General features: G+C 41.9%; 1 protein-coding gene across 2 annotated transcripts; it reads right to left on the reverse strand.

Moving 5' to 3' along the window:
* Positions 1-1,234: 1,234 nt before the first annotated feature.
* On the reverse strand, positions 1,235-24,259 carry NABP1 (nucleic acid binding protein 1). Of its 2 annotated transcripts, XM_069225872.1 has the most exons (7): positions 23,593-24,259; positions 21,330-21,468; positions 19,611-19,682; positions 6,292-6,373; positions 5,777-5,841; positions 3,980-4,022; positions 1,235-1,888 (listed from the first exon to the last, which is right to left on the reverse strand). In XM_069225872.1, the coding sequence occupies exons 1-7, from the start codon at positions 23,681-23,683 to the stop codon at positions 1,784-1,786; spliced, it is 597 nt and encodes a 198-aa protein (XP_069081973.1). In that variant the 5' UTR covers positions 23,684-24,259; the 3' UTR covers positions 1,235-1,783. The 2 variants fall into 2 exon arrangements, with proteins under 2 accessions (XP_069081973.1, XP_069081972.1); XM_069225871.1 differs by lacking the exon at positions 5,777-5,841 and having other exon boundaries at positions 23,593-24,258.
* Positions 24,260-24,526: the final 267 nt, after the last annotated feature.

Raw genomic sequence — 24,526 nt, forward strand, 5'->3', positions numbered from 1 at the left:
CAACTGCCAGTCCTCTGATTGGCGAGCTGGTGTCTTGCTGCAAAGGAACGTACATTCCCCTGTCGGTCGTTCCACCTCTTCCTGATGTTATCTCTTGTTCTTGGGGGCTGTCCCACGGCGTTCACCCTGTCCACGATGCTCCACCACAGCTCCATCTTCCTTGTTATAGATATCTTCCGTACCTGTGCTCCAAAGAGCTGTGGCTCCACCATGACGATCTCCTCCATGATCCTTAACTGCTCCTCAGGGAAACGGGGGTGTCTTTGTGGTGCAAGGGGAATTGGGGGATGTGTGTTGGTGAGGGTGTGTTGGGTAATGTGGTGGGGTGTGTGACAGTGTATGTGGTGTGTCTAGTTGTCTCTGCTCTTAGTCTCCTGGTGGCAAATGTTTGTAAGGGGTTGTGGGTGTTTTATAGTGGTGTGGGGGTGTGGCATGTGTATGTCGTGTGTGTATTTGGTATATCCAATGTAGTGTTTTGTATGTGGTGTCCATTCTGAGCGCGATGGTGTGTATCGCCAATGGTTTACCGCTGTTGAATGTCTTATGTGGTGATTCGTTGGTCATAATGTGATGGGCTTTTTGTTGGCTTAACAGTATGGGTTTTGGGACCGCCACTTTATCACCGACCTTTGGTCTGGCGGATGTGTATGTGGCTGTATTCAGTCAGATAGGTGTGTGTCTCATAATATGGTGAACAGATATTCACCAGTGCGGTGGTAAGTTGGCCGTCAGCGGAATTTACAGTCAATATCATAATGAGGGCCATAATGTGCTACTTGTCTGTGGTCTACTTACCTTTGCAATTTTTACATGTTTGTGTGTTTCAGTACTGTACATTTAATAGATCTTTTGATGCTGTACCTGTGCCACAACATAATACAAAAACTAACTGTTTTGGTTCATTCTGTTCTTCAGTCTACATTGAATACGAGTGATTAATTTCCTAAACTATTTATGGTCTAAACATACTTTTGATGACCAGAAATAGACTATTTGAAATAAGTTACCTATCTGGACACACTTATGCTGATAAACTGGTGTGGAGACAAGTGAAGCGCCACATTTTGAATGACAAGGCGCCTCAGCCACTTCATGCACAATCTTGATAAGACCATAATGTGGATTACAGAGTCTTAAAGGCTAAGAAGAGCATCACAGGCTTTTTATATCACATCAGTATGATAGCAACTGATGAGTCTGAAAAAACATCTAACATCTGGATTCAAGGCAACACTTGAATATTCAATAGTGCAATTTTTATTTAAGGACTGAGCATTTAAAACAATGAAAAACTGAAATAGTCAAACTTCAAACTGTTTGAAAAATAAAGCAGAGTCAGAAACAACTCCAATGTGGTGCAAATTAATTCCACATTGTAACCCCTTCCAACAGGTTGTTCTGATACAGAAAAAATAAAAAGGGTTACAAGAGCCACGAAGCGTGGAAAGGCTTTGATAGTTTCAGACTTTGCAGTTTCTGCACAACAAAAGTCCAAAATGTACATCCAGTATATTTCACCAATATTTAAACTAGTGGTTCATTATAAAAAAAACAATTAAATAAAACTATGCAGCGGAACAGCTCTATGTTCATAGTTCAGAAAGAAAATTAATATGGATGAATCCTCCATTAACAAAAGACAGTGCAGGAAATATTCACTAAGGCTAGAGTTGATCCATTACAAAAAGAACACTGGTCAATCATCTTTTTGATGTTCTACGCGGGTCTCTTCCATTACTTAAGGCAGGTACAAAGGGTTGATTGTGATTTGAAAATCCATTGGTCAGTCCTCGTCCATGGGCTCTGCTGCTGCTGCTACCATATGAGGGGATGGGACAATTTGATGAATTTGATCCACCAGATGCAAGAACAGCTTGTGAACCAGTTCCTGAAAAATTAAAAATAAAACTGTTTGGCAAACGTGAATGAGGTCCAAAAGTGGCTAAGTTACTTAGTGGCATAGTGTGGGACCATTGTAGCCCTTTGATACAGTTCAGCTGACAGAAAATCCCTAAACCACAGAAGTGTGTATAAATAGGCAGCGCACATCAAATCAGTACTCTATCTCCACCCCTTTTGCAGGAGACCATTAATGAGACTTTCATGGTCCACCACAATGACTGTAGTGGAGGAGCCAAATTACCCAGGCATAATTTTTTTTTTTTTAAGAGGTAATCCATTTGCCAAAAGAGACTGGTTCTCATCCTTACCAAGCCTGCCTTCCACCTGGAGAATGCTGAAAAGACCAAGATTACAATCTTTTTCCAACATTTTGCTGATGGTTGATTAAGACTTCAGAGTCCACTGATGGAGAAAGCCTCCTCAACATAGATTAGATAGCAGTACTGGTAGTATTAGTTGGAAGCAAAACAGTTTGAAGTGAAGATAGAGGGCATTTAAACATTAACAGATTATTTTCAATTAAAGCTAATTATATACAGCTTTGCACTACCTCATTTTGTACATATTCAAATTGCTGTCAAGATTAATACTAGAAAAAAATGATCTTAAAACACCAGTAATATTTTATTACTAAAAATAAAATGCCCATTAAGTTAAGGAATTGATTCACCCTATAATCCAAACTTCTCTTATTAGAAGAGGATAAAAGGTTGCACCATATTACTTCATGAATTCTAATTTTTACACAATGCAAGCTTGAATCACTGGAGAGAACTTCACAATAGCAAACAAGAGAAATGTATATGTCAAGCATGAAAAAGAGCAGTTTGTTTAAATCCAGGAGTTGGTCGGGGGCAGAGTCAACTACATTTCCGTCTTACAAAACAAGTATCCTTTTTGCAATTGCAGGAAAGCTCTCCAGACATCTGAACAACCAAATGATCTGGTTAATGCTCCTTTATAAAGTCTGTAATACTTCCGATCAAGCGACAGACCAGACTGTCAGACTCTGCTGACCTATGCTGGATAGGAATTCTGAAGTCTTGCTCCAAGGAATACTCCATAGCAGCTAAATACAACACAATAGCACTATGGCAGCAAAAACAGCCAGTTCTATAAGTTATGTAGCTAATGGCTTCTGCTGGAGCTGCTTGTCTATATTAGAGAAACGCCACCATGTGGTGGACTGTCATAAGCACCGGTGTTGGCAATTAAGTTCCAGTGCCAAGCTCAAATTAAGCACTGCCTGGAGCCCATCCCAGCTACAGCCTGCTGCCTTGCCACGCTGAGGATGTTTGACTTCCATTTCAAAGACTAAGGCAGAAGGTAAAATCTGATCCAGTTGAACCTGGTTTCCATATCAGACTGGTAGTCTTAAATCACGCCTACCCGTCAAGCACAACCAGATGACTGCAATTGGTACCATCCTTGATTTAACACTTAAAATATTCATCTCTATGGTTCTCCATACTGGATTTTAGGCATTTTGTTCATTAAATTATTCTCTTTCCGTAAATTGGAGTGGGTTTCTATTGTGTTGGTGACTGTTTTGGTACTTCTATATGCATTACACATTCTTAAATTAAGCTTGGCTCCTCTGTGCCATAGCTACCGGACCCTAAGCTCCAATTTAAATTACTGATGCCTTTACTGGAAAGAATAATGATATTACTTCAGGTGGACTCCCAAAAAATTATCTACTAGACCCGCAACCTGAGCCAGGATTTTCCTCTACAGACCTACTACTCTTGGTGGCTGATGTGGTGCTTCAGTCATTGTTGCTGTGTTCTTTAAAGTAGGGCCTACACACTTACCCTTTAACATTTTACAACTAACATTTAAACAGATTACAATTTCACTGGACAAATTACATACCACTGAAGACATTTCCAATTTGCAGAGAATGTAGATTTGTTTCCAACTAACCACTGTTCTGCTAATTTCCTACTCTCAATTTGCCTCATCAAAATTATACTGGAACTGAAAGTTAGTTTTAAAGTATACACTTTTACAGATTTGAGAAAACATGTTCATAGTGACCCACCTACATAAAACCAATGTATCTTTCAAAACATACCATTGCTTTTGGGTGGAGAATTATTTCCCTGTTCACCTTGGCCCTAAAAAATAAAAATAAAAACACCAATGAGTATTACAAGCATCTATACACAGGTATAACATATCCTACTTTAGGGTTTTTATGTGTGCAAATGATAACAGTGTTGTAGTGTTACTGTTGTAAGAACCACTTGTTCTGTAAGTGTTGATGTGACGTTAGAGATTTCCAATCAACTGAAAAGATCACCACATGGCCAGAACCTGATCAACATCTGCTTATAATGCCAATGTATTTGCTCACAATAAAGGCCCCTAAACTTGCAAAGCCAATATTGTCAGACAAGACTAGAAACCACTAAACTACTGCCTGACCTAGGGATCTGTGTGGACCAGTATATTAAATGCAGAGATGTTTTAAGGTGTGGGCAAAGTGGGAACGTGCCCAGGACCTCCACTATCCAAGAGCCTCCTAGGTCACCTGTAATTTCATATCTCAGGCTCTCTCCTCTGCCTACCTCTACACTTCCAAATTGCTCTCTGCCCAGCAGCATCTTAATGATTTCTGAGGGCTCCGGAAAGACATTTCAACTGTTTGTGTGAACAGTGTTTCTGAAAGTGTTTGGTATACTGGATGCTTCAGTTCGTGGAAAATGGGTCAGAAGATTACAAATAGGGGCCCCAAAATATGTCTCACAGGCCTCAAAAATCCTTAAGACAACACTGATTCAATTACTAATTTAGGTGAAGCAGTGTCAAAAGTTTGACATGGTTCCATCAAATCTGGATGAAACAAGATATATTCCAACACTAGTCCTGTTCTTCTTGAATGGTATACAGTTTAATGGCCAGACCCAACAGGAGGAACCAAATGGTCCCATACTTTGGAACAATTATATAAGTATAATTTAGATGCCCCTGCCCATTTATAGTTAAGGAAATACATTGGGAAGTTTAACTTCTTAAAGTAGCATAAATCTACTAGACGATTTGTGCATTTCACCACCAGGATTATTAGATGGCATCTCAGGGCAATCCTAAAGGAAGAGTAGCTACATTAAGGGGCAAAATGTTCCACTGGAAGTGCCCTCAACTCCTGAGACCTCCACTCTGGGGTAGACAAGCCACTCATGTGGAAATCAAAAAGAAAAGTGGGTACTAACGTCAAGAGAAAGAGGCAATACAATAAACACACCAGCGCAGAAGCCGGCATACTAATAAATTAATTAGGGATTGAGCTGCTTGATTTTGATGTTGGCTTCAAAGGGAGCCAATGTAGAATGTACTGCTTGCCAAGCGACCCTATTGAACAAAAGATCCAACTACAGCACATGAATTCCTTTGGAGACACCTCAAACATTTTACGAGAGCAGGAGATACTGCAGTGCTTTACATACAAATAACAGAGCCAGGAAAAGTCTTATGGCAGAAGACGTGAACGATCAATAAAATAGAGCTTGAAAAACAGTTTCAGGGTCAGCGATTACCTCAGGCTTCAGACACCAATTGTTTAGGAGACCAATGTAAAGCTAGAGAAGAGACTAAGGCAGTGAGGCCAAGAAGGATTTAAAGCTTGGACTGGATCAGCAGATGCCAGACCTCCACCCATTTACAGCCAAGCAATCTAGTAAATAGGCTGTGTAACTGATCCATCTAGGATTAGAAAAGCCAAGAGAAGAGGGGGCAATTCATTGGTGTAGAAAAGAAATGATAGGAGAAAACCGTGTGAAACTTCACAACTACGCTATGATCAGAAATACTAAAAAGGACCAAGAAGTGCCCTGGACAGAAATGTGACATGATTCTGCCATTAGTTTACCTCATTACACTTAGCTTGTTGAAGAGCTCAGTCTGGGGTAAAATGGGTGGAGCTGAAAAACAGACCTGCACAAAGCAAACGTTTCTGGTTAGCTTTGGTAGTCTTCAACCTCCGCATTCTGCCAAAAGCTCCTAAAGAAAAAAAAACCTTTGGGAACCTATACTTCTGTTTAAGCCATTATATTTAACCAATAAATAAGATAGAATTCAGATGACCAAGTGTCAGGATTTCAAGCTGCTTCTACTTATTAGAGTGCTAGGTAAGCATCACAGCCATGCACGAGAGCCACTCACCTGTGTAGAGGCCATTTCTGACCATTGTGCACTCAAAACATCACTCAGTTAAGTATGTTAAGCAGAGGGCAGGCTGCATGAATCTTACCTATGCCTCTAGAGGACAAGTGTTACATTATCTAACAAGATTCGAAAACTAGTAGGTTAACAAAACAGTGGTACTTTAGAATTTAGGCAACTCTTGAATCAGACAAAAAGAAATATACATACAATACTACTTACAGTTTTGGCTTGCCGAGAATTAGTTACATATTCTGGGTTAAATTCACTGAAGTTTGGAACTTCAGAGTACACCATGCAAAACCTGAAGTTTGAGAAGACAGACATTAGAGGAAGTCACAAACCAAGAAAAGGAAAAAATATATATATTGCTCGTCTGAAAAGAAGGTAGGGAGCTACTGAAGGCTCACACAAGATGCCTGGCTCAGCTAGTAATCCGAGACAGAAACAAGTTTATGTGGCTTCAGCCTGCCAACCATGCTCTGATGCAACAAGAATTTAAGACAAAACAATTTCTGATGTAAAACTGGAAAGAGAAAGCAGTTTAGTGGCTGAACTGCACAATATGAAACCAGAAAACCTGGTCTCAGTCCCAGCTGGCACTTGACCAAACTGTGATCGAAGACAATTTTATTTCACCACGCCACAAATCTAATTCATTTTGCACAAGAATACCTTAAAACATGTGACTTCGAGGTGTGCACTTAAAAAAAAAAGTCTTATGTTTAAGCATTTAGGCCACCGAATAGGTGGCAAATGGCAAACTAAGGCATTCACATCTGATATACCAGCACCTTGTACCTCAGTTTCTATCAGCTAAGCCATATTGATACATATCACAAACTGTTTCAAAATAGGGGGAGGGATCAATTTTGCGAACCAGTTCATACTCTATTAAATTCACTGGCCAACATGTGTTTTATGATTTTATCTTTGGGTACACAAATTCATGAGTCAATCACTAAAAACAAGTTAGATATATAAATGTACACCTTTCAGTGTTACATAGTGGAAATCAATTAAAATAAAATAGGATTTTATTGCAAAACATCTTTGATCTGCTGCATTTAATGCCATTTCATGTATCGCCAAATTAGCTAAGGAAAACATTTTCATTTGATCATTCCTTAGAGCTGTAGTCAAGACAGCTGCAACTTGCCTTTAGTAATGTACTCTATCAATAAGAATCAAAAATTAATTTTGAGTCACGTCCTACTTCAAAATAGCATAATTGTTTGCCCAACTTGTAATCACTCAGACAACCACCAACTTTAGAACAGAAATGTAAAAGCTTTAAAGGGAAGTGTTTAAAAGAAAAGTCACTATCTCCCTAAGCAAAGCAAGCTGTGTTAGCAATCCGGTTGGAAAAATAGGGCAGCAGAACCTGAAAATATCAGCTAAATTGTAGCTTAAAGCTGAGGAACAGAACACTCATAACTGTGTCTGCAATGTCAATACTTGTTTGCCAGCACCCAAAGATGAAGGCCGGAGCTAGTCTGTATTCTATAGACTCAAAGTGGATTTATTGTAGGAGGACAGACCAAGGTACAATCCAATCACCTTGTCAATAGGCAGCTTCCCACCACAGGGCCTTTCCCTGCCAGTGCAAGATACTATGAACAAATCTTATTTCAAACTTACCCTGAAGAGATTATAGTTTCTTGCATCTGATATTTAAACGGTTTCTGATATCACTGGCTAGAAATTGAGGTTAGGGACTCCAAAACAATAAAATTACCCACTAATAGTATCAAGATGAGGAAGTTGCACTGTATTAAGGATGCAATTAATTTCACAGCACTTTTAACAGCCCATTTTCTATATCTGTTCGCGGGAAACGCCTTGAACCATGACTCCGTAACAACGAAATCGTGGACAAGGAAAGTGGAACAACGCTTTCGTTAACCACGACTTTGTTTTGTGCCTTAACCATGCATGTGCTGAACCACACACATGCGTGGTTAAGGAACAGAAGGGAGTCGCCTGAGGAGGACGAAGCGATGAGTCAGGTAAGTGGGGCTGATTTAGGGGCTGGGTGGTCTGGTTATTTTTTTTTTAGGCGCAGGGGTGGTTTTAGGGGTGGGTTGGGGGTCGGGTAATTTTAGAGGCAGGTTGGGGTTTTAGGGGCGGTGTGGGGGGCTCAGGGTAGTTTTAGGGGCAGGGTTGTTGGGGTGGGAGCTCAGGTAGTTTTAGGGGTGGTGGTTGGGGTAGTTTAGGTTTTAGGGATGGGGTTGTTTTAGGGATGGGGTTGTTTTAGGGGCAGGGGCTCGGGGTAGTTTAGGTTTTAGGGATGGGTGGGGGTTCGGTACTTTAGGTTTCAGGGATGGGGTAATTTGGGCAGTCGCAGTAATTTTTTTAGGAGTGGGGGGCCAGGGGGATGCATGGTGGAACCATGCATGCCTATCACTAATGCCTTTACCAGGAATGCCTTTACAACGAAAAATCGTTAAGGCATTCGTGGTAAAGGCATTTGTGGTAACAATGCAGTTGTTCTGACCTCATTGTTCAGGCATGCGTTGTTCAGACATACATTCTCTCGTCGCACATCTGCCCTTTCCAAGTAATCTAAAATAAGCATCACCCATGCTAAAATCTGTTTTACAGGCAGATCACTACTGTTTTGTGGCGAGTGTTTAACTCGCCGAAATCTTGCAGGCACCCATTAAGATGGTGTGGTCATGATGGAGTTCATTAAATGGCTGCTGTTGATTTCCTACCTCAGTAGTTGGCTTAGAATCAAGGAATACTCCATTTAAGCACAGACAAAAAAACCTCCAAAGCAATCTAACTAATCAAAAGCAACAAACACTACACTCCACTTTGTCCATGAATTTCAAACTGCCTAATCAGCTGAATTGACAACAGCACACTAACATTCTTGTAAAGCACACTCAAATCCAGCAAAACGCTCCAAGGTATCAAAAAGTTCATACCGGTCTCGGACTTTAAACAAGTCATGCGGGCTCTAGCTTTGTAAATATTTGGACTAGGGCAATGCTTTACTAGTTGGAATTTCCAAAAAACACCTGGCTTCTCTTAAAGCAGCCTAACATGACTAGTTACTGATGCTAAACAATTTAACCAGGTCTTCCATTCTAGGGGTCTCTGAAATGGCTCCTGGTTGAAACAAGTTTATCTTCAAACTTGCAGAAGTCTCCCATAAGGCCCCACAAATACACCACAAACTACCCCACTCAGAAGCTGAGGATCAGATGGTGTATGACTGTTGAGGCGCTTGGACATCCTTCTCCTTGAAACAGCTACATAAAAATCAACTGAAAGTCTTCACTGACTGCCCTAAAAACATGGAATCCCATTTCTCCAGACATCAAAACAAGTCCATCTTAAAACTCTGAAAAGTTACGTCAAAGGAGATAGAATATTGCAGGGACTAGTAATGAAGACTTCTGTTCTCCAGGTGCACCCTATTACTTATTAGTAATACGGACTCTGAAGAGGATGAGACAGGAACAAATAAGGATATAAGGGGCAAGCAATTGGTAGAGGCCTTAGAACATCTGAGTATGAGGGTGCTAAACGGCAGGGTGAAAGGTGATGTCCCGCCCAGCTTTACTCAGTGCAAAATCTGCAACTACAATTGACTATACTGCCGTCTCTTCCCCTGCTGGCACATGTTAAAAAATTCAAAATCATACCTACTCTTCACATTGCCCATTCGCTTCAGCGCATAGAACTGGCTTGGAACGCTCCGTGTTTTCTTCCAGCCATAAATGAATTAGAAACAGTAACTTGTCAATCTAAACCGCTTGTTTTGGACGAGTCCTCTTTACCACAGCTGAGCAAAAATATAAAAACCCTGCTTCAATCAACAGCACGCAAAGATCTCAGCTGGGGAAGTGTGGGCCAGCTTTCTACAGTTAGTACCATCACTTGGCTCGGCCAGGCGTCATGCTCCAAATCATAACCGGAGGCCACTAACTATGCCACCAAATATCTTAGAATTAAGAAAAGATCTGAGACGTAAACTCAGATCCACAAAAGATAGACCTCCTACAGAATCTTTATGTGCCCAAATAAAAACCCTTCGGAAAAATTATAAGAAACAGCTATGGCAAATACGAACCCAAAAGGAGGAGAATTTCTGGATCAAATTACTTTTCAACTTAAGGCTAATACTAGAGAATGTTGGATGTCCGTGAATGAAATAGACTGAAAAGCAAGAGTAATAAACTGTACTTCAATTTCAGAAGATAAATGGGTGGATTACCTGTTCGACATTTTTTTTAAGCCAACCCCTCCTGTAGAAAATCAGCAACTGAAGGCTTCACTAAAACCTACAGACGTTCCTCAGAGTGATATGAGATTCAGTGCCAATAAAGTAGCCCAGGTGATCAGAAGGAGCCGTAGGGACGGAGCTCCCGGCCCTAATGGTCTCCCCCAAACCATATTTAAGGCGGATCTTGATTATTGGTCAGCCACTGTCAATATTATATGCTGAAGTCGAACGTAACAGTACCATTCCTGATAGTTGGAAAGTATCCATCATTAATCCTATACACAAAGGAGGCAGAAGGCCAAACCCAGCTAGCTATAGGCTGATAGCTCTAATTGACAGTGAGGCCAAATACTTTGCCTCTTTAATCCTAGCAGACCTGCTCACCTGGTCTAATTTAAATAACCTGGTCCCTATTAATCAAACTGGTTTCTGGAAGGGCTACGACACAGTGACTAACATTCTTGCGCTAGAAGATATAGCAAACCGAGCAAAGTGCTTAAAGAAAAATTTACACATGTTTTGTGGATTTCAAAAGTGCTTTTGATTGTGTGGACAGAGCAATTCTCTGGAACAAACTACGGAGTTGGTTTGCAAGAACGTATTTTGAGGGGCATGGAATTGCTGTATGACAAAACTTGGGTACGAATCAAGGTACGGCTCAAAAGTTTCCAGGAGAATACCAACAAATATAGGATTAAAGCAAGGCTGCGTGTTGGCCCCGCACCTCTTTAACCTCTTCATGGCAGATCTCTCTGCAAAACTAGACGCAACCAACTCACATTCTCCAAGGATGGGAAGTCTGGCTATAACACATCTATCGTATGCTGATGACATTGTTCTGTTAAGCCACACAAAAATAGGGTTGCAACGACTGGTTAGTGCCTTAGGCGAATTTGCAAAGACAAACAAACTAGACGTTAACACTTCAAAGACAAAAACAATGTCAATAGGCTGCTCTTTGCATCCTGCAAACGAAATAAAATTGAACGGTTTCACTCTTGATACGATCTGCAGCTACAAATATCTTGGGCTTACAGTAGACAATAAGATCAATTTTGTGCCGCAAAACCAGTATATTCTACAGAAGTCCAAAGCCTTGGCGTTCGCTTTCTGCTATCTTGCAGAAACATTAAAGGCTCAATCATATAAACCACTAATGTCGGTTATGTCGGCTAAATTCCTTCCAGCAATTACATACAGAAGCGCAGCCCAATACGGAAAAGATGCTAGCCTTCTGGAAAGGCAGCAAATAAAAATCTATAAGCAAGTCTTCAATCTTCCTCGCTCTGCTTCCCCTGCACAGATAAGGCTGGAATTTGGTCTAACAGCAGCTCGACAGGAAGGCCCACACAATAAAGATCTGGTACAAAATAAGTAAAAACACTGTCAGTCCGCTAGCAGCGGCACTATGGAGTTCAGTAAATGGCAATCCTAATTCAGTATACAACAGATACCTGAACAACTCCTTGCAAGAGAAAAACAAAGTACCTATGGGATTCCAACATGTCGTATTCCCTTTTGTGTTGAGCGATAAAAAAGGAAATAAGTATTCAATCTCTTCTAGATGATAAAGCTAAACTTGCGCAATGCTCACACGCCTGGCTGGGAATGCACACTTATACCACCATGGCCCCATCGCAATACCTGGCCGAAACCTTCGCGCTTCACATCAAGCATCGCTTCTTGACTCTGCGTTTGGGAGCATCTCCTGCTAGAGCGGATCAACCATTGTGGAAGAATAGAGGAGAGACTTCCTGCAGGCTATGCAAAGGCCCGAAAGAAGATATGGTTCACCTGATTTTTATTTGTCCAGCCTTAAAAGAGGCCCGCAGACAACTATTAAAACTGCTTTTTATGAGAAATGGACTAATTTGTCGGTCAGCGGTGATGTCAATGTTTGATCCTAATGATGCAATCAATATGCAAATTTATCAAATTCTTGACTGCACACACCAAAGACGTAAACCTGCCATCCGGGATGCATACTTTTTTGCATCTTAGAATTAAGAAACTGATTTTAGACCCTCGCATGGTTTCATGGCCAAGGAATTTACAGAATTTTATAGAATTTTAGAAATGTTTTATCTTTAAATATGTTGTATTATGAGATTGTTATGGTTTTTATTAACTAAACAATAAAGATGATTATTATTAAAGACAGGAACAATTATTCAGAGCGGGAAACCAAGTATTGCACAGTGGCAATTATTACTGTGTAGTTACGATTCAGATACACTTTCCATTGAAACTTTTTTTTTTATTTAGGGAGCAGTAGGCACACAAGTCGCTAATGGAAAACCAGTAGGGATAACGGTGATTGTATGCGACTGATTTCTTTAACACTTTTCTGCCATGATCAAAGGGGCCTGCGCTGGACAAAAAAAAAGATTTCGGTTGGCCTCTGGAATGCAAGAGTATTTTGTGCTATACTTATTCTGTAAATGGTTCCGAAAGCAGCTGCATGGGCCTTGTCAGTCACCCAAGAAGTTGTCCATGTGGAGTAAAATGTTAAAGATGCTCTTGGGAGCCAGACCGTCGAGCCCATTGCAAGGACTTTGGAAGTGATTTTAACTCGCTTTTCCCCTTTTGGAAAAAAAAGCAGTTTGTGCAGGGGGTGGGGACTTATGCAAAAACTAATTTATAAATCTCGATGGTCAGTCGTGAATTATTTTAGACTAATGAGGTGTGTGCATGATCACTTTTTAATGTAATTTTCCTTCAGTGAGAGTCTTGCAAGCAAACAGATATTCAAGAAGGATAAAATGAAATTAGTGCTACCTTTTTTACAACACAGAAACTCGCAAAATAAACAGGCCTTTGGAATCATGCCATTTTTAGATCTTAAGCTCTATTAGTAGACCTTTTGTTATACATGTAGACTGGGCCTTAGGTCAGCTCCCTGTTTATGACTGGAAGGTTTTGCCTCAGTTGTCGCCTCACAATTAGATTACTTTCCTGTCTATTCTTGTGTTTGTCCCACCCAGCAACATTTAGGTCTTAATGTTTATTGGTTGACTTGAATACTCAGGGATGTGGAATTCCTATTGCCTGACGCCCGGGACATCCTGTTTGGGGTCAAGAGCAACAAGTTTTTATGTTTACTTTGTCCTTGGGACAAGTAGGCCCAACCCTCTGCAGCACAAACCCTTTGGCTGCCTGTTTACAGAGAGTGAAACTCTCTGCAGTTGAGGTAATGTGTTTCCAAAAGACAATGCTGTTCGAACTTGTATTTATGGTTCATTATTTGAAAGCCTTCATTATTAGGGTAAGTGCTGTAAATAAATGTTTTAAGGTCACACTTCACTACTGACGTTGGTTCCAGTACAAAAAAAACAAACATGTATACACATTTTTGAAACGTTTAGGCTATGAGGCTAAGTATAATGCTCCCAGAATGCTCTCTGATTAGATGCAAATGAAGTGTCATTTAGTAAAATGTGTTGATGCATGCTAGTATTTCCCAAAAATATTTCTAATGGAAAATCAGTGTAACCATTTTCAACACGATTATGGGAAGCATGAAAATAAACACTGACAAAGCCAACTGATCTGACATTTTTATAAGTCTTAGTTTCATCAATGCGTGTCTTATTTTGACATGGCTTTTGTAACACTATTGTTGTGGGAGCTACCAGGCCCTCAACATTGTAACAAACACTGGCAAAAAAAAAAGTTTTTGAACTCTAAAAGCACACGTTGCCACCAGTGGCATAACAAAGGCCCTGCAGCTGCCCTCCAGGGGGCCCCTTCAGCACAGCACCTGCCCTGAGTGAGTCTGGAGAGGGGGCTCCTCCATGTTCTTTGCAAAGGGGCACCCTCCAGTTTCGTTACGTCACTGATTGCCACTGTAGTTCCTGACACTGAACAAAACTACTTTGTGTGCCAATATGCTCCATGTGGAAGAGCAGAATGCGATCACTCACAGTAAAGCCAGCCGAAAGAGAGAAATAGAAGTTTAATAAAAACAAAATGTCTTTGTTAACACTAGACCTAATTAGGGACCAAGACCCACATGTAGGTAGCTTTTTGCATGTCGCAAACTGCGACTTTAGCTGTTTGCGACGTGCAAAAAGCACATTGCGATGCACAAACCGTTTTGCGATTCGGTAACCTGGTTACTGAATCGCAAAACGGGTTTGCGACTCGCAATTAGGAAGGGGTGTTCCCTTCCTAATTGCGACTCGCAGTGCAATGTAGGATTGTTTTGTGACTGAACGCGGGCGCAAACCAATCGCAGTTTGCACCCATTTCAAATGGGTGCTAACACTTTCGCAAAACCATTGTGAATGCCTGCTCTGAAAAAATGAAACAAAACGTTTCATTTTTCGTTTTTGTAATGCATCTCGTTTTCCTTTAAGGAAAACGGGCTGCATTGCAAAAAAAAAAAATGCTTTATTGAAAAGCAGTCACAGACATGGTGGTCTGCTGTCTCCAGCAGGAGACCATCCCTGTGAGGGCCGCCATTCGCAAGGGGGTCGCAAATTGCGACCCACCTCATGATTATTCATGAGGTGGGCATTTGCGAAGCCCTTGCGAATCACAGATGGTGTCAGGGACACCATCCTACATTCGGATTTGCGACTCGCAAATTGCGAGTCGCTCTGACTCGCAATTTGCGGGTCGCAAATCTGAACCTACCTACATGTGGCCCCAAATTCTTAAAGAAAGTCACAAAAGTGCACCCATGGTATACGTCGTACCCCTATAAAATATTTGTGAACTGTATTTTAGCATGGGTAAATACAATGTGTAGATTTGCTCATGTGAAAATCTATTGAGCATTTGCAAGTTCATTTTCCCTCAAGCCACTTTCTTCCCAACCCTGGAAGAAGTTCTAATTCTGCCATTGTCAGGAGTAAATGTCCAACCTTTCTTATTATGGGGAAATATTAGAGAGAAGCTGGTGAAAATCTTTAAAACATGCAGGTTAGTAGGTTTGCAGACTCAAAGGCATTCCAGCCCTGGAACTATTGCTTACTGCTTCCTCCAGCCCCAGTATGCAGATCTGCAGAAAGGTGGCAAAATAAGGAAATTGCTACAGTAGGGATGGAAACTGCAAGCCCTACTATGGTAGTAGCCCTGGCATAATCAGAGAGGCTATTATCAGAGCTCTTACATAATGAGATCGCTGCCATAATTTGTCGCCACACTACATGGCACCAAAGGGACAAGTAGATCTTTTTACAGGACAAGTAGATTTGAGAAGCAACCTGTCCCCTGGACAAGTAGATATTTTAATAAATTCCACACCCCTGATACTTTTACTGCTGATGTAGCTTGCATGCAGAGAAATGTTTTCTTGAATATGCGCTCCATAAAAGGGCATATGTTTTCTTGCTCTCCAGGGTGTGTTGCTTTTCACTGGACTTTTCCCTTACCCACCTCCTTGGCTCTGTTTGCTTCCCCTCCCAAGATCATCCATTACTTCTCCTGCTGCCCCCATTCCGATTGTTTAAAAGATTCCACTGCCCCCCCCCCACCACTGCTCTCCCATCCATCACCACAAGATTCCCATACCACACACTTTTTTTAATGCATTTTAAGGCAGCCACCAGCGAGTGCATGTGTGTCAGGTATGAAGAAATGGGTTTGTATCTGAACAAATCCACGCAAAGATGGTGCTTCAGATTCATACACATCTACGCCAGACATATTTGAATGGGTTTGTTCAAATACTGCAAATGAAGACAGATGTGTGTGCATGCATGGCAGCCTACATTTTTAATATTACAAATGTATTCATGGTGGCCACTGCAGATATGCATGCATTCACGGTAGCGATTACAAAAGAAATAACAGGTTTTACTTCCGAGTACTACTGCCTTGCCAATGCTTTAAATTTTATTTTGCAAGGGTGCACCATAGAAAACGTTTGCAAGTTAAACAAAAAAAGTTTTAAATGATGCCCTCTAGAGAAGGCAAGCATATATGTTTGCAACGAAAAAAACTGTCCTATTCATGCAGATGTGCACATGTGATCAGGGAAAATGTCACTCAGTTGAAGTACTTTATGAAATTGGCACTATGCTGTATGTTGCAGTGGGTGGGAGTGAAGTGTGACTGACACTTGAAAAGATCAACGGATTTAGAGGGCTAACCAAAAGGCCATCTATGTACATAGATAATTCTATTAGGATTTTTAAAAATGAAACTGGCAAGAGAGATAAAGCCATCTGAAGCCCAGACCTTAAAAAAGGTGTGTTAATCTAGTGATACAACAGCTTATTTGGCTCACTTCAAGGCATACTACCATACCTTTAAAGTGCAGAGATGGGATTCATTTAGATTCTCTTTTACTTCGAAGATTATTGGGTTAAAAAAAAAAAAATATATCACGTGCTTGAAATATAATTTGGCAAGTCAAGAGGGTGAAAAACCTTAAGCAGGTGTTTCCACTATGTCCATTATTACTCAAAGAATATAGCCAGCTCATTCAATGGCTCTGCTTGTAAGGTAAAGGGCTTGTAGACTGGCATTTACAAGTCATGTGTAGCATAAAGGCATTTGGTAGTCTAATTCCATTTCACGGATGAACAGGAAAATTGTTGCAAAAGAACATGTGACTTTCGACTGAGTAGGGATCCGATTTAACTGCTTTTTAAGAAAAAAACAATGGCAATAGAATGGTGCTATTACTAATGGACCATTCAGTAGGCTTTTTCTTGTGGCAAACGTAATAAAAGCATTTGCGACCTGTTGCAGATGTATGCATACTAGGGTGAAGGGCTCATATTTATGAGAGAGCATACAAGGTTGATTAAGAAAAAAAAAAAAGAAGAAGAAAGCGGGTGTGACAGAAATGAGAAAGGAATCCATAGAAGTGTGGTAAGTGCAAGTATGAGTAATGAGAAGCAAACCTATTCTGAAAGCATGACAATACATGAACGGAACGTTAACATGTTAAAGGCCAGCAGTTTGTCACACCACAATCTGAAGCCAACTGTTCCATTAATATTGGCCCACTCTAAAATGAAAGCCTGCAAGAGAAAGTTACTAATTTAAGTAGCAATGCAAAGCGCACCAAGCATGGAGGGTCAGTTACCTGTTACACCCCTGCAAAGGGCGCTCCCTCCAGCTCAGGGATGACATTAGCAGGGTAGAGTGTAGAAGCTCGCAAAGCGGCTGCCTGCACCGTACCTGGCCTGTGAATAAATAGAGGACTTCAGTTCAAGATCTGCCAGTCCTTTCAAACGCTCATTAACAAGCTAGGCAAATAGGGGTTAGGTGTCATGTCAAGCACTGCCCACACCAAACATTCCACATTTGTCTCAAAATAGAAATAGCAAAAAATTATTTAATTCTCAATATACATGCTCACACACGAGTGCCAAATGGAATTGATCTTTCGTAAACCACAAGTCATGTACTGTTACTTAACACCTAATAGATGTTTCTGTTCTTGCATTTCTCTTGAAAAGGCAAAAGTGCTATGGCAGCCTCTAGCTGTCTTCACGATTAGAGTAAGTCAGGGGTGTCCGACGTATGCAAAGAAGCGCCAAATCCATGCAGGAATTTCAAGACTTTATGATAACTCAATAAATAGATTCCATTCTCACTGGCCTCATGCCAAAGTATCCTTGTGGTTATCCAGAAGTCTGGCATGGACTCAAGCCTCTGGCAAGAGTTGGACACCCACTGAACAACTTAAGAGTCAGACAGATCCTAAGTGTGTTCCCAAATTACGACAACATCCACTTTATCATGATACTAAAATGAATTGTCAGAAAGACTATGTAGATGTTAAAAAAAATAATAATAAAAAAAAAAAAAAGAATGTCAAGCCCATCTGCACATGACTCAAGAACTCCTTCCTCTGGCTATCTAAAAAGAAACCAACATAAATGGAGTTTAAGACAATTTTAAGTGATCAAATTTAATGGTAAAATGTTTTTCGGACTCAGGACAGATTTTAAGGTAGTACCTTACCGTCTCCAACGGGGCTACCTATGCTCGTTAAGTCCTACTCAAGTTTATGAGCACTTTGAAAGGACTACAAGAGCACACTGTGCAAGTCAGCATTAAAAAAAAAAATTACACCTGACAACAGCCCATCGACCCCACCTCAGACCACAAAGGACCAATGAGGAGACAGACCAGGGACCACATTGGTTTTCTGCAAAGTGTACGGCAGGCAACACCCACACCAAAGTCTTCTAAGTATGTTGCCAAAGGCATTCTATGCAAGTATGAGCCTCAGCTCCCCTAAGCTCACATGCGAGTTTGCCCGGTTTTGAATCTTGTTTTGATCTCAACGCACAGAACAATTGTGTGCACTGATATCCACTGTGGGTTGCTACTGTAAAGTACTCGGACCTTGATGTCCACCCTGTTCTGGGGGACAGGCTAAGTGTGCCTTCTTTAGATCACAGCACTACTGCCCCCGCCCCCCACCACTAGACTGTAAAGTGCAGATAGCCATGGCAGCTTCAGCAGTAGGCCAAGTCTTTTCCCCGATTCCTCCTAGACTAGTGGCCTACTGGCCATGCTGTCTAAATTGTCAGTTAAGACAATCTGATCCTACACTACATCCCTGCTTGCATGTGTGCATACCTGCATTCTATGGAGTATGTATGAATTGGTTAGCCTATTTACAAGGAGCAAAATATTTTCATTTTACGCTCTGGGTACTCTACAAAAAACGAAAGACAGAACTGCAAAACTGACTTAGTCGCAGTGTTTTAGATGTTCATGAAATCACTGGGTGTGGAGGGCAGTGTCTTGAGGAGAAAATGTGTTACCAAGGCCTGCCTTTGGGCCCACAAAAGCTTGCCGATTGCTCAGCTGCACCATCCTTTGAGAGAGTGCATCCTGGACCCGCCCTCCTTCCTGCTGTCATCTGAAGAACGAACACCGACTGACATGGCTGGAGGCCTTGATCAGCAGGAGCCTCAGTGGAGGCTGAACTGTATCTGGCTCGGGTAAAGCTACCACTGCTCTATATATTGGCATGAAACTTGAAGCAGTTACTCTTTGTGTACTATGCATACTTGCAGGAGTATATAGCTATGCAACTGCTGAGTAGTCTTCTGTACTACCGTGCATGTAATCTATTAGATTCTGCATGTATTGACTCGTTAAAAGTAAAATACTTATCTTATTAAGGCCAAGAATTGCCTGGACATTGCAACTATTTCCCAGTTATTGTGTTGCGCTGCTTGCCTACAACTGAGTTAGGATGGCAAAAAAAAAATGGGCTCAACGATTTAACTGCACCAGCATCTAAATCGGTCCTTCTGATAAACATGCGATGAAGTGAATGAAAAAAAAAAAAAAAAAAAGGATCTCAAACGGTTTCCATACTTACTCTCCAATCTTCTGAAGCCCTCCTCCTCTTCCTGTGTAGAGAGTCAGGCATCCTTTCCAGATAGATGCATACCTAGAGAAACCCAGTGTAAAACGGTTATGTATTTTAGTGGCAGACTTTCGAAAAGGCTTGATTAAAAAAAATAAAAAAAGGGCAGGAAAGGTCATTAAATAGCTGCTAACTGGGAAAGACAGTTTGCCAGCTGACTAACCTTAAAGGGGATGGAGGTACAACCAGCTCGCCCAATTAGAATAAATGTACTTGGGGCACCATTGTTGGCAGTCAAGGAAGGAAAATGGTAAAAAGTATACTTGAAAGTCACTAGTAACAGTCTGTACTGGAGGCCTGCACTGAACTGGGCTCATGCTATCTGCAGGGTGCAAGGCAGCACCCAGCACTGCACACGTGGAAAGAGGCTGGCAAATGTTTTAACTCCTTTACTACAACCTTTTCCAAAACCAAGTTCTTCTTTATTAATGTCTCATTTGAGCAAGCCCCAACAGACTTTCTGATGCTGGACTCGTAGCCACCTTCTGCGCCACGAATTAACTCCCAGTTGAGAAACATACGTAACAGGATGAGCACTTGAGCCCAGTGAAAAGGCCGCTTTGTAATAGTCATGACTTTCCACAGGCGTTTACCCTGTAGGCTGAGAAACAGCGAGACAAATAGGACAGAGAAATCTGCTATCGATCGATTAGAAGGCTTGCCACGTACACCCGTTCTCAGAACTACGTTTCCCGGTGTGGTACCAAAGAATGAGCTATTAAAATGTAACATCCTAAGGATACCTCGAATGCCTGCCATGAAGAACTCTTCTCATTTAGAGTGATTTCTGGGGGGAAAGCGTACCAAAGGCTGAAGATAAGAGCTTCCTAAATCTTGCACAGGCAGAGACAATATCTAAAAGAGCCTATGGACCCAAGTCAGCCTTTTTCCCTCTGTCCAGCTTCGCCATTCACAACCTGACAGGAAAAATTCCTATCATCCTGCATTTCGTGGAGAACTGCCAGGTATGCTAGTCTTCTCTGCAAAGAACACTCCCACTTTGGGAATCAGTCTTCAGTAGCTGAAACAAAGTGCTGCCGCTAGGTCCGCTTTGCCAGGGAGGCAGGGCTGTGCTACAATCCATTTTCCACTGAAATGAAGTTGTAGCCTTGGCGGTAGAACTGAGTTCACAAAAAAATGCCCTATAAGCCAGTAGGCAGGAATAAAGGTGGCAGGCCTCCAAGGCTAGACCAGAGTAAGTGATCAGAGAAAGGCCCCCCCTTCTTAGCCTACAAAATCCAATTTTTAAATTGAGTCTCTAAATTTTAGAAACTTCTTCACCCTGAAGTGTGTACAGCTCAGGGAGGACAGGAAAGGCATACAATACCAGTGCAAATTTGAACACAGAAGCATATTTGAAAGAAGCGAATAATCCAAAAATTCATCATTTACAATTAATCCCGCCAATAAGGATACTAGTTTGATTCTGGAAAGAGCAAAAAATTAATTAATCATAAGGGAAATCGGCCAAAGTAAGATGTTGAGCTTTATGATGAAGTATGAAATGTAATGGTATTTTTTGCAAAACATGTCAAGTAACGCTAACTCAGGAACTCCAATATGGTGGATGCCTTAGTTCTCTAGGCATTTTCATGAATGGCACAGCTGGAGGTTCATCTTTACATTATCACCCACACATACCCCATATAAACAATTCCTACACACACCTACCCTCTGATTAAACGGATAATGTCCCCTGGCTGGATCAGGGCCCCAATCTCATCCCACACTGAAATGGTAACACTGCCCGTCTTATCAGCAACCTTGCAAGATCTAACTTCATGGCCGTCTTTGGTTTTGGTAACCATACCTGGAAAAAGATTAAAAGGAAAAACAAATGGATGGAAATACATAAATACATTTACTTCTACCAAATGATCCATGCCAGGTGGGTAAATCAAATGTATCAGCATGTAGTGTGCCGAATCTAGGGTTACCAAGACTACTTTCCATTCCGGACTAAGCTTTTACAAGTCATGGTTCTCAAGTTCGACTGCCCAAGTTGTTCATTTAAAAAGGCCCAACAGTAGCCCCTCCCCCAAAAAGTACATTCTTGCTTAATGAAAGCCAAAGACTGTCCAAGTAGTTCCAACCGAACAGTTGTCCCGTGCCACCAAGAACACTGTGCATTAGTCCAATGCTCTTTTTGCAAATCCTTGTTTTCAGATGTTCTAGTCCAATTGGTTTTGTGGAGGTAAACCGGATGCCAACCGTTAAAGGAAAGCACAGACCCGACAAAGTGTTCAATTGAGTCAACTGCTGACAGCTGTTACTCATCTGAAATCACACAAGCATTTCCAAGAAAACTAATCAGTTTTCCTTGTAAAAGAAAACCCTGCTCTTTCACGCGAGTATTAATTGGCCCTTCAGACCCGATATCCAAAGCGGAGGCTGGTTAACATTCCAAAGGGAGATGAGAATGCTCAGATTTAGGGTTATTCGATCTGTTCGTCAAATTTTTTGTTTTATCTTTGTCAGTGAAACTCGAGCTTTTTTTTCCAGTACAGGTAGCAGAGAGTGAAGTTAAGGAACGCGGCTGAACTAGGCTTCAAGAAATTTAGATTGTGTAAATACCAGAAGTAGGGAGGCGGCCGGATAAAAAAAATCCCCAATTCAATCTAATCCCATACTCTCAGTATCCTCGTAAAGTTTACTGACTGAGATGACCGTGGCAGACTGTGAACCTTGTTGCCTGCCAATCACAAAGATGTCAGCTGTAAAGTGCTTAAACCAACCATGTTTTGTTTAAAGGCTCCAGTGTTAAGACCTAACATTTGAAACTTCAGAGGTGTATAAACATACCTATTCGTGTAAGGTTACTGGACGTGGTGTTTTAAATTGCGAGGGGTGACGTGAGTCCGTGTCCTTCGTCCAACGACGTCATAGGAATTATAATTTAGGACTACTGTTTTGGCTCTGGCAGACACTCGGTAGGGAGTCTGCCTGTACTCGTATCTGCGATGACTGAAATTGCATTTAAAAAAACGCATTACAAATATGATAGTATAAAACTCGTGCTAGGAGTTACGGGGAGGGACAGATTACAAGAGGAAGTGCATGCTTGAAACTAAGTTTTCAACAGCAGAGCGTGGGGGTGCGAATTCCAAGAATAAGCGCGACACGGCGCCCGGGAGGAGGAAGTGAAAGGAACAGGAAGGTGAACACGTGTGAAGGACAGCGTGGAGTACTGGCGCATCCGATGGGCCTCGCCAGCATCCACGACAACTACGTGCCAGGGCAAGACTACCACAGGAAAGCCACTGCCTACCTGCTACCTGGGCACAGTCGCCAACCAGAAAAACAGCCCTGCGAAGCAAGACGCACGCACACATACGCTGCACCCTCATGGAGCACAGCCAGTATACAGAAAGTAGTCATTGCCAGGCAATACTTCAACAGGGTATACTTACCATGCCCGCGTCCCGTCAGACAAATAAGCCTTCGTACAATGGCAAGATATAAGAATCAGTCGTCACGGGGCACGGCCGTTATCCCAAAAAATTGAGACCCACTTGAGCTCAGTGTTTGCCCACAAAAGCTTGCAACATGCTAGGGAAGCGCAACCCAGACAAAGCCCGTAGCAGCCGCACCGGATACTTCTTTGTCAGGGTTTATTAAAGCCCATCACACCACATCCACCCACAACACACGTTGCAAGAAACATCCTGAGATGTTAGAAAGAATATCTCAAAACAGCCGAAGTTGTAACAAGCTCCCTTTGTGCTATAAACGTAAATGACAGGGAAAGCCACGGTAGCAAACAGGGACTAGCCAAAACTACCATGTCAAGACTTTGGTACATGTAAACAGCCCGGTCCAATTTAGCCAAAATTTAGAAACAAATAAGGCTAACCAGGCAAAGACTGAAAATGAATGCCTCTCACGAGCTAATAAGTCAAACACCCGGCACTGGTAGTGCCTGACCCACACTCACCTATCTCCAGCACTATGAACAGCAAATTGAGGTTCTTCAGGCCTGGCTTGATGTCTTTGATTAAGACTTGCCCCTCGGTGAGCCCATTCATTGCGATGACAGAGGGCAGCCGGGCATCCCCGGACGCGGCCAGGGTAAAGCTAGGGCACACGAAGCCCGATCACAGCAGGAAGAGACACAAGTCAGTTTCTCGGGCGATTGTCTGCTGACTGCCTAGGGTGGATGGCCAACAAAAGGGAAGCGCTGTTAGCTCAGGTGACTCTACTGGCGCAGAAAGAGGAGGGTGGGCAGACGTCGATTGCTGCAGGACAGCCTTGAATAGATGTGGACAAAGTAGCGCTTAGTTGCCGGTTTCGAGTGGATGGTGAAGATGGAACTGCTTTACAAATTGCCCTCAAAACCGAAGGGCAAGATTTAAACACCGGCCAGTTTATACTGTGCTAGCACTTCCCTTGTGCTTTTGGGAGAAGAGCGATTCACCTCACAGTAGTTTTGAAATTTAAGAAGAGATAAACTGCTAAAAACCCTTTTCAACGAGCTCTTTCCCGTAAGGAGAGGGCGCGGAGAAAAAGCTGTACGAATGTTTAAACACAACGTGCTTCTTCACAACACTACGATCAAAAGGCACTTAGCCCGATCTATACCTAATCTGACTACTCTGGGCGGCGCTAGAACCTCACCTTATATTAACGGAGACGCGACCATTTTACCGCTCACATGAAAAGCAAAACAATGAGGAAATTAAACGGCTCACGATAGAAACTATGATTTGATTCTCGTTTCACTCTGATGGCTACCACGAGTCCAAGGCTCCGAGTACCCAGAAAGAAGTCAATAAAATAATAATTCGTTTATAATGAAGTTGTGGGAAATGGAACAGTCCGGCCATCCGACCCGCCCCTTTGTGACGCACCAGCTCCCTGCTGATTGGTTA

This window comes from Pleurodeles waltl, chromosome 3_1, assembly GCF_031143425.1.
Source record: "Pleurodeles waltl isolate 20211129_DDA chromosome 3_1, aPleWal1.hap1.20221129, whole genome shotgun sequence".
NCBI lineage: Eukaryota > Metazoa > Chordata > Amphibia > Caudata > Salamandridae > Pleurodeles > Pleurodeles waltl.

Excerpts from the sequence above, each read along its gene's own strand:
- NABP1 (XM_069225871.1), bottom strand. The coding sequence starts at position 23,683 with ATGAATGGGCTCACCGAGGGGCAAGTCTTAATCAAAGACATCAAGCCA. Across the intron at positions 19,683-21,329 it reads ATTATCCGTTTAATCAGAGG|GTATGCATCTATCTGGAAAG; the intron begins GTAGGTGTGTGT and ends GGGTTTCTCTAG. Across the intron at positions 4,023-6,291 it reads ATTCTCGGCAAGCCAAAACT|GGCCAAGGTGAACAGGGAAA; the intron begins GTAAGTAGTATT and ends TTTATTTTTTAG.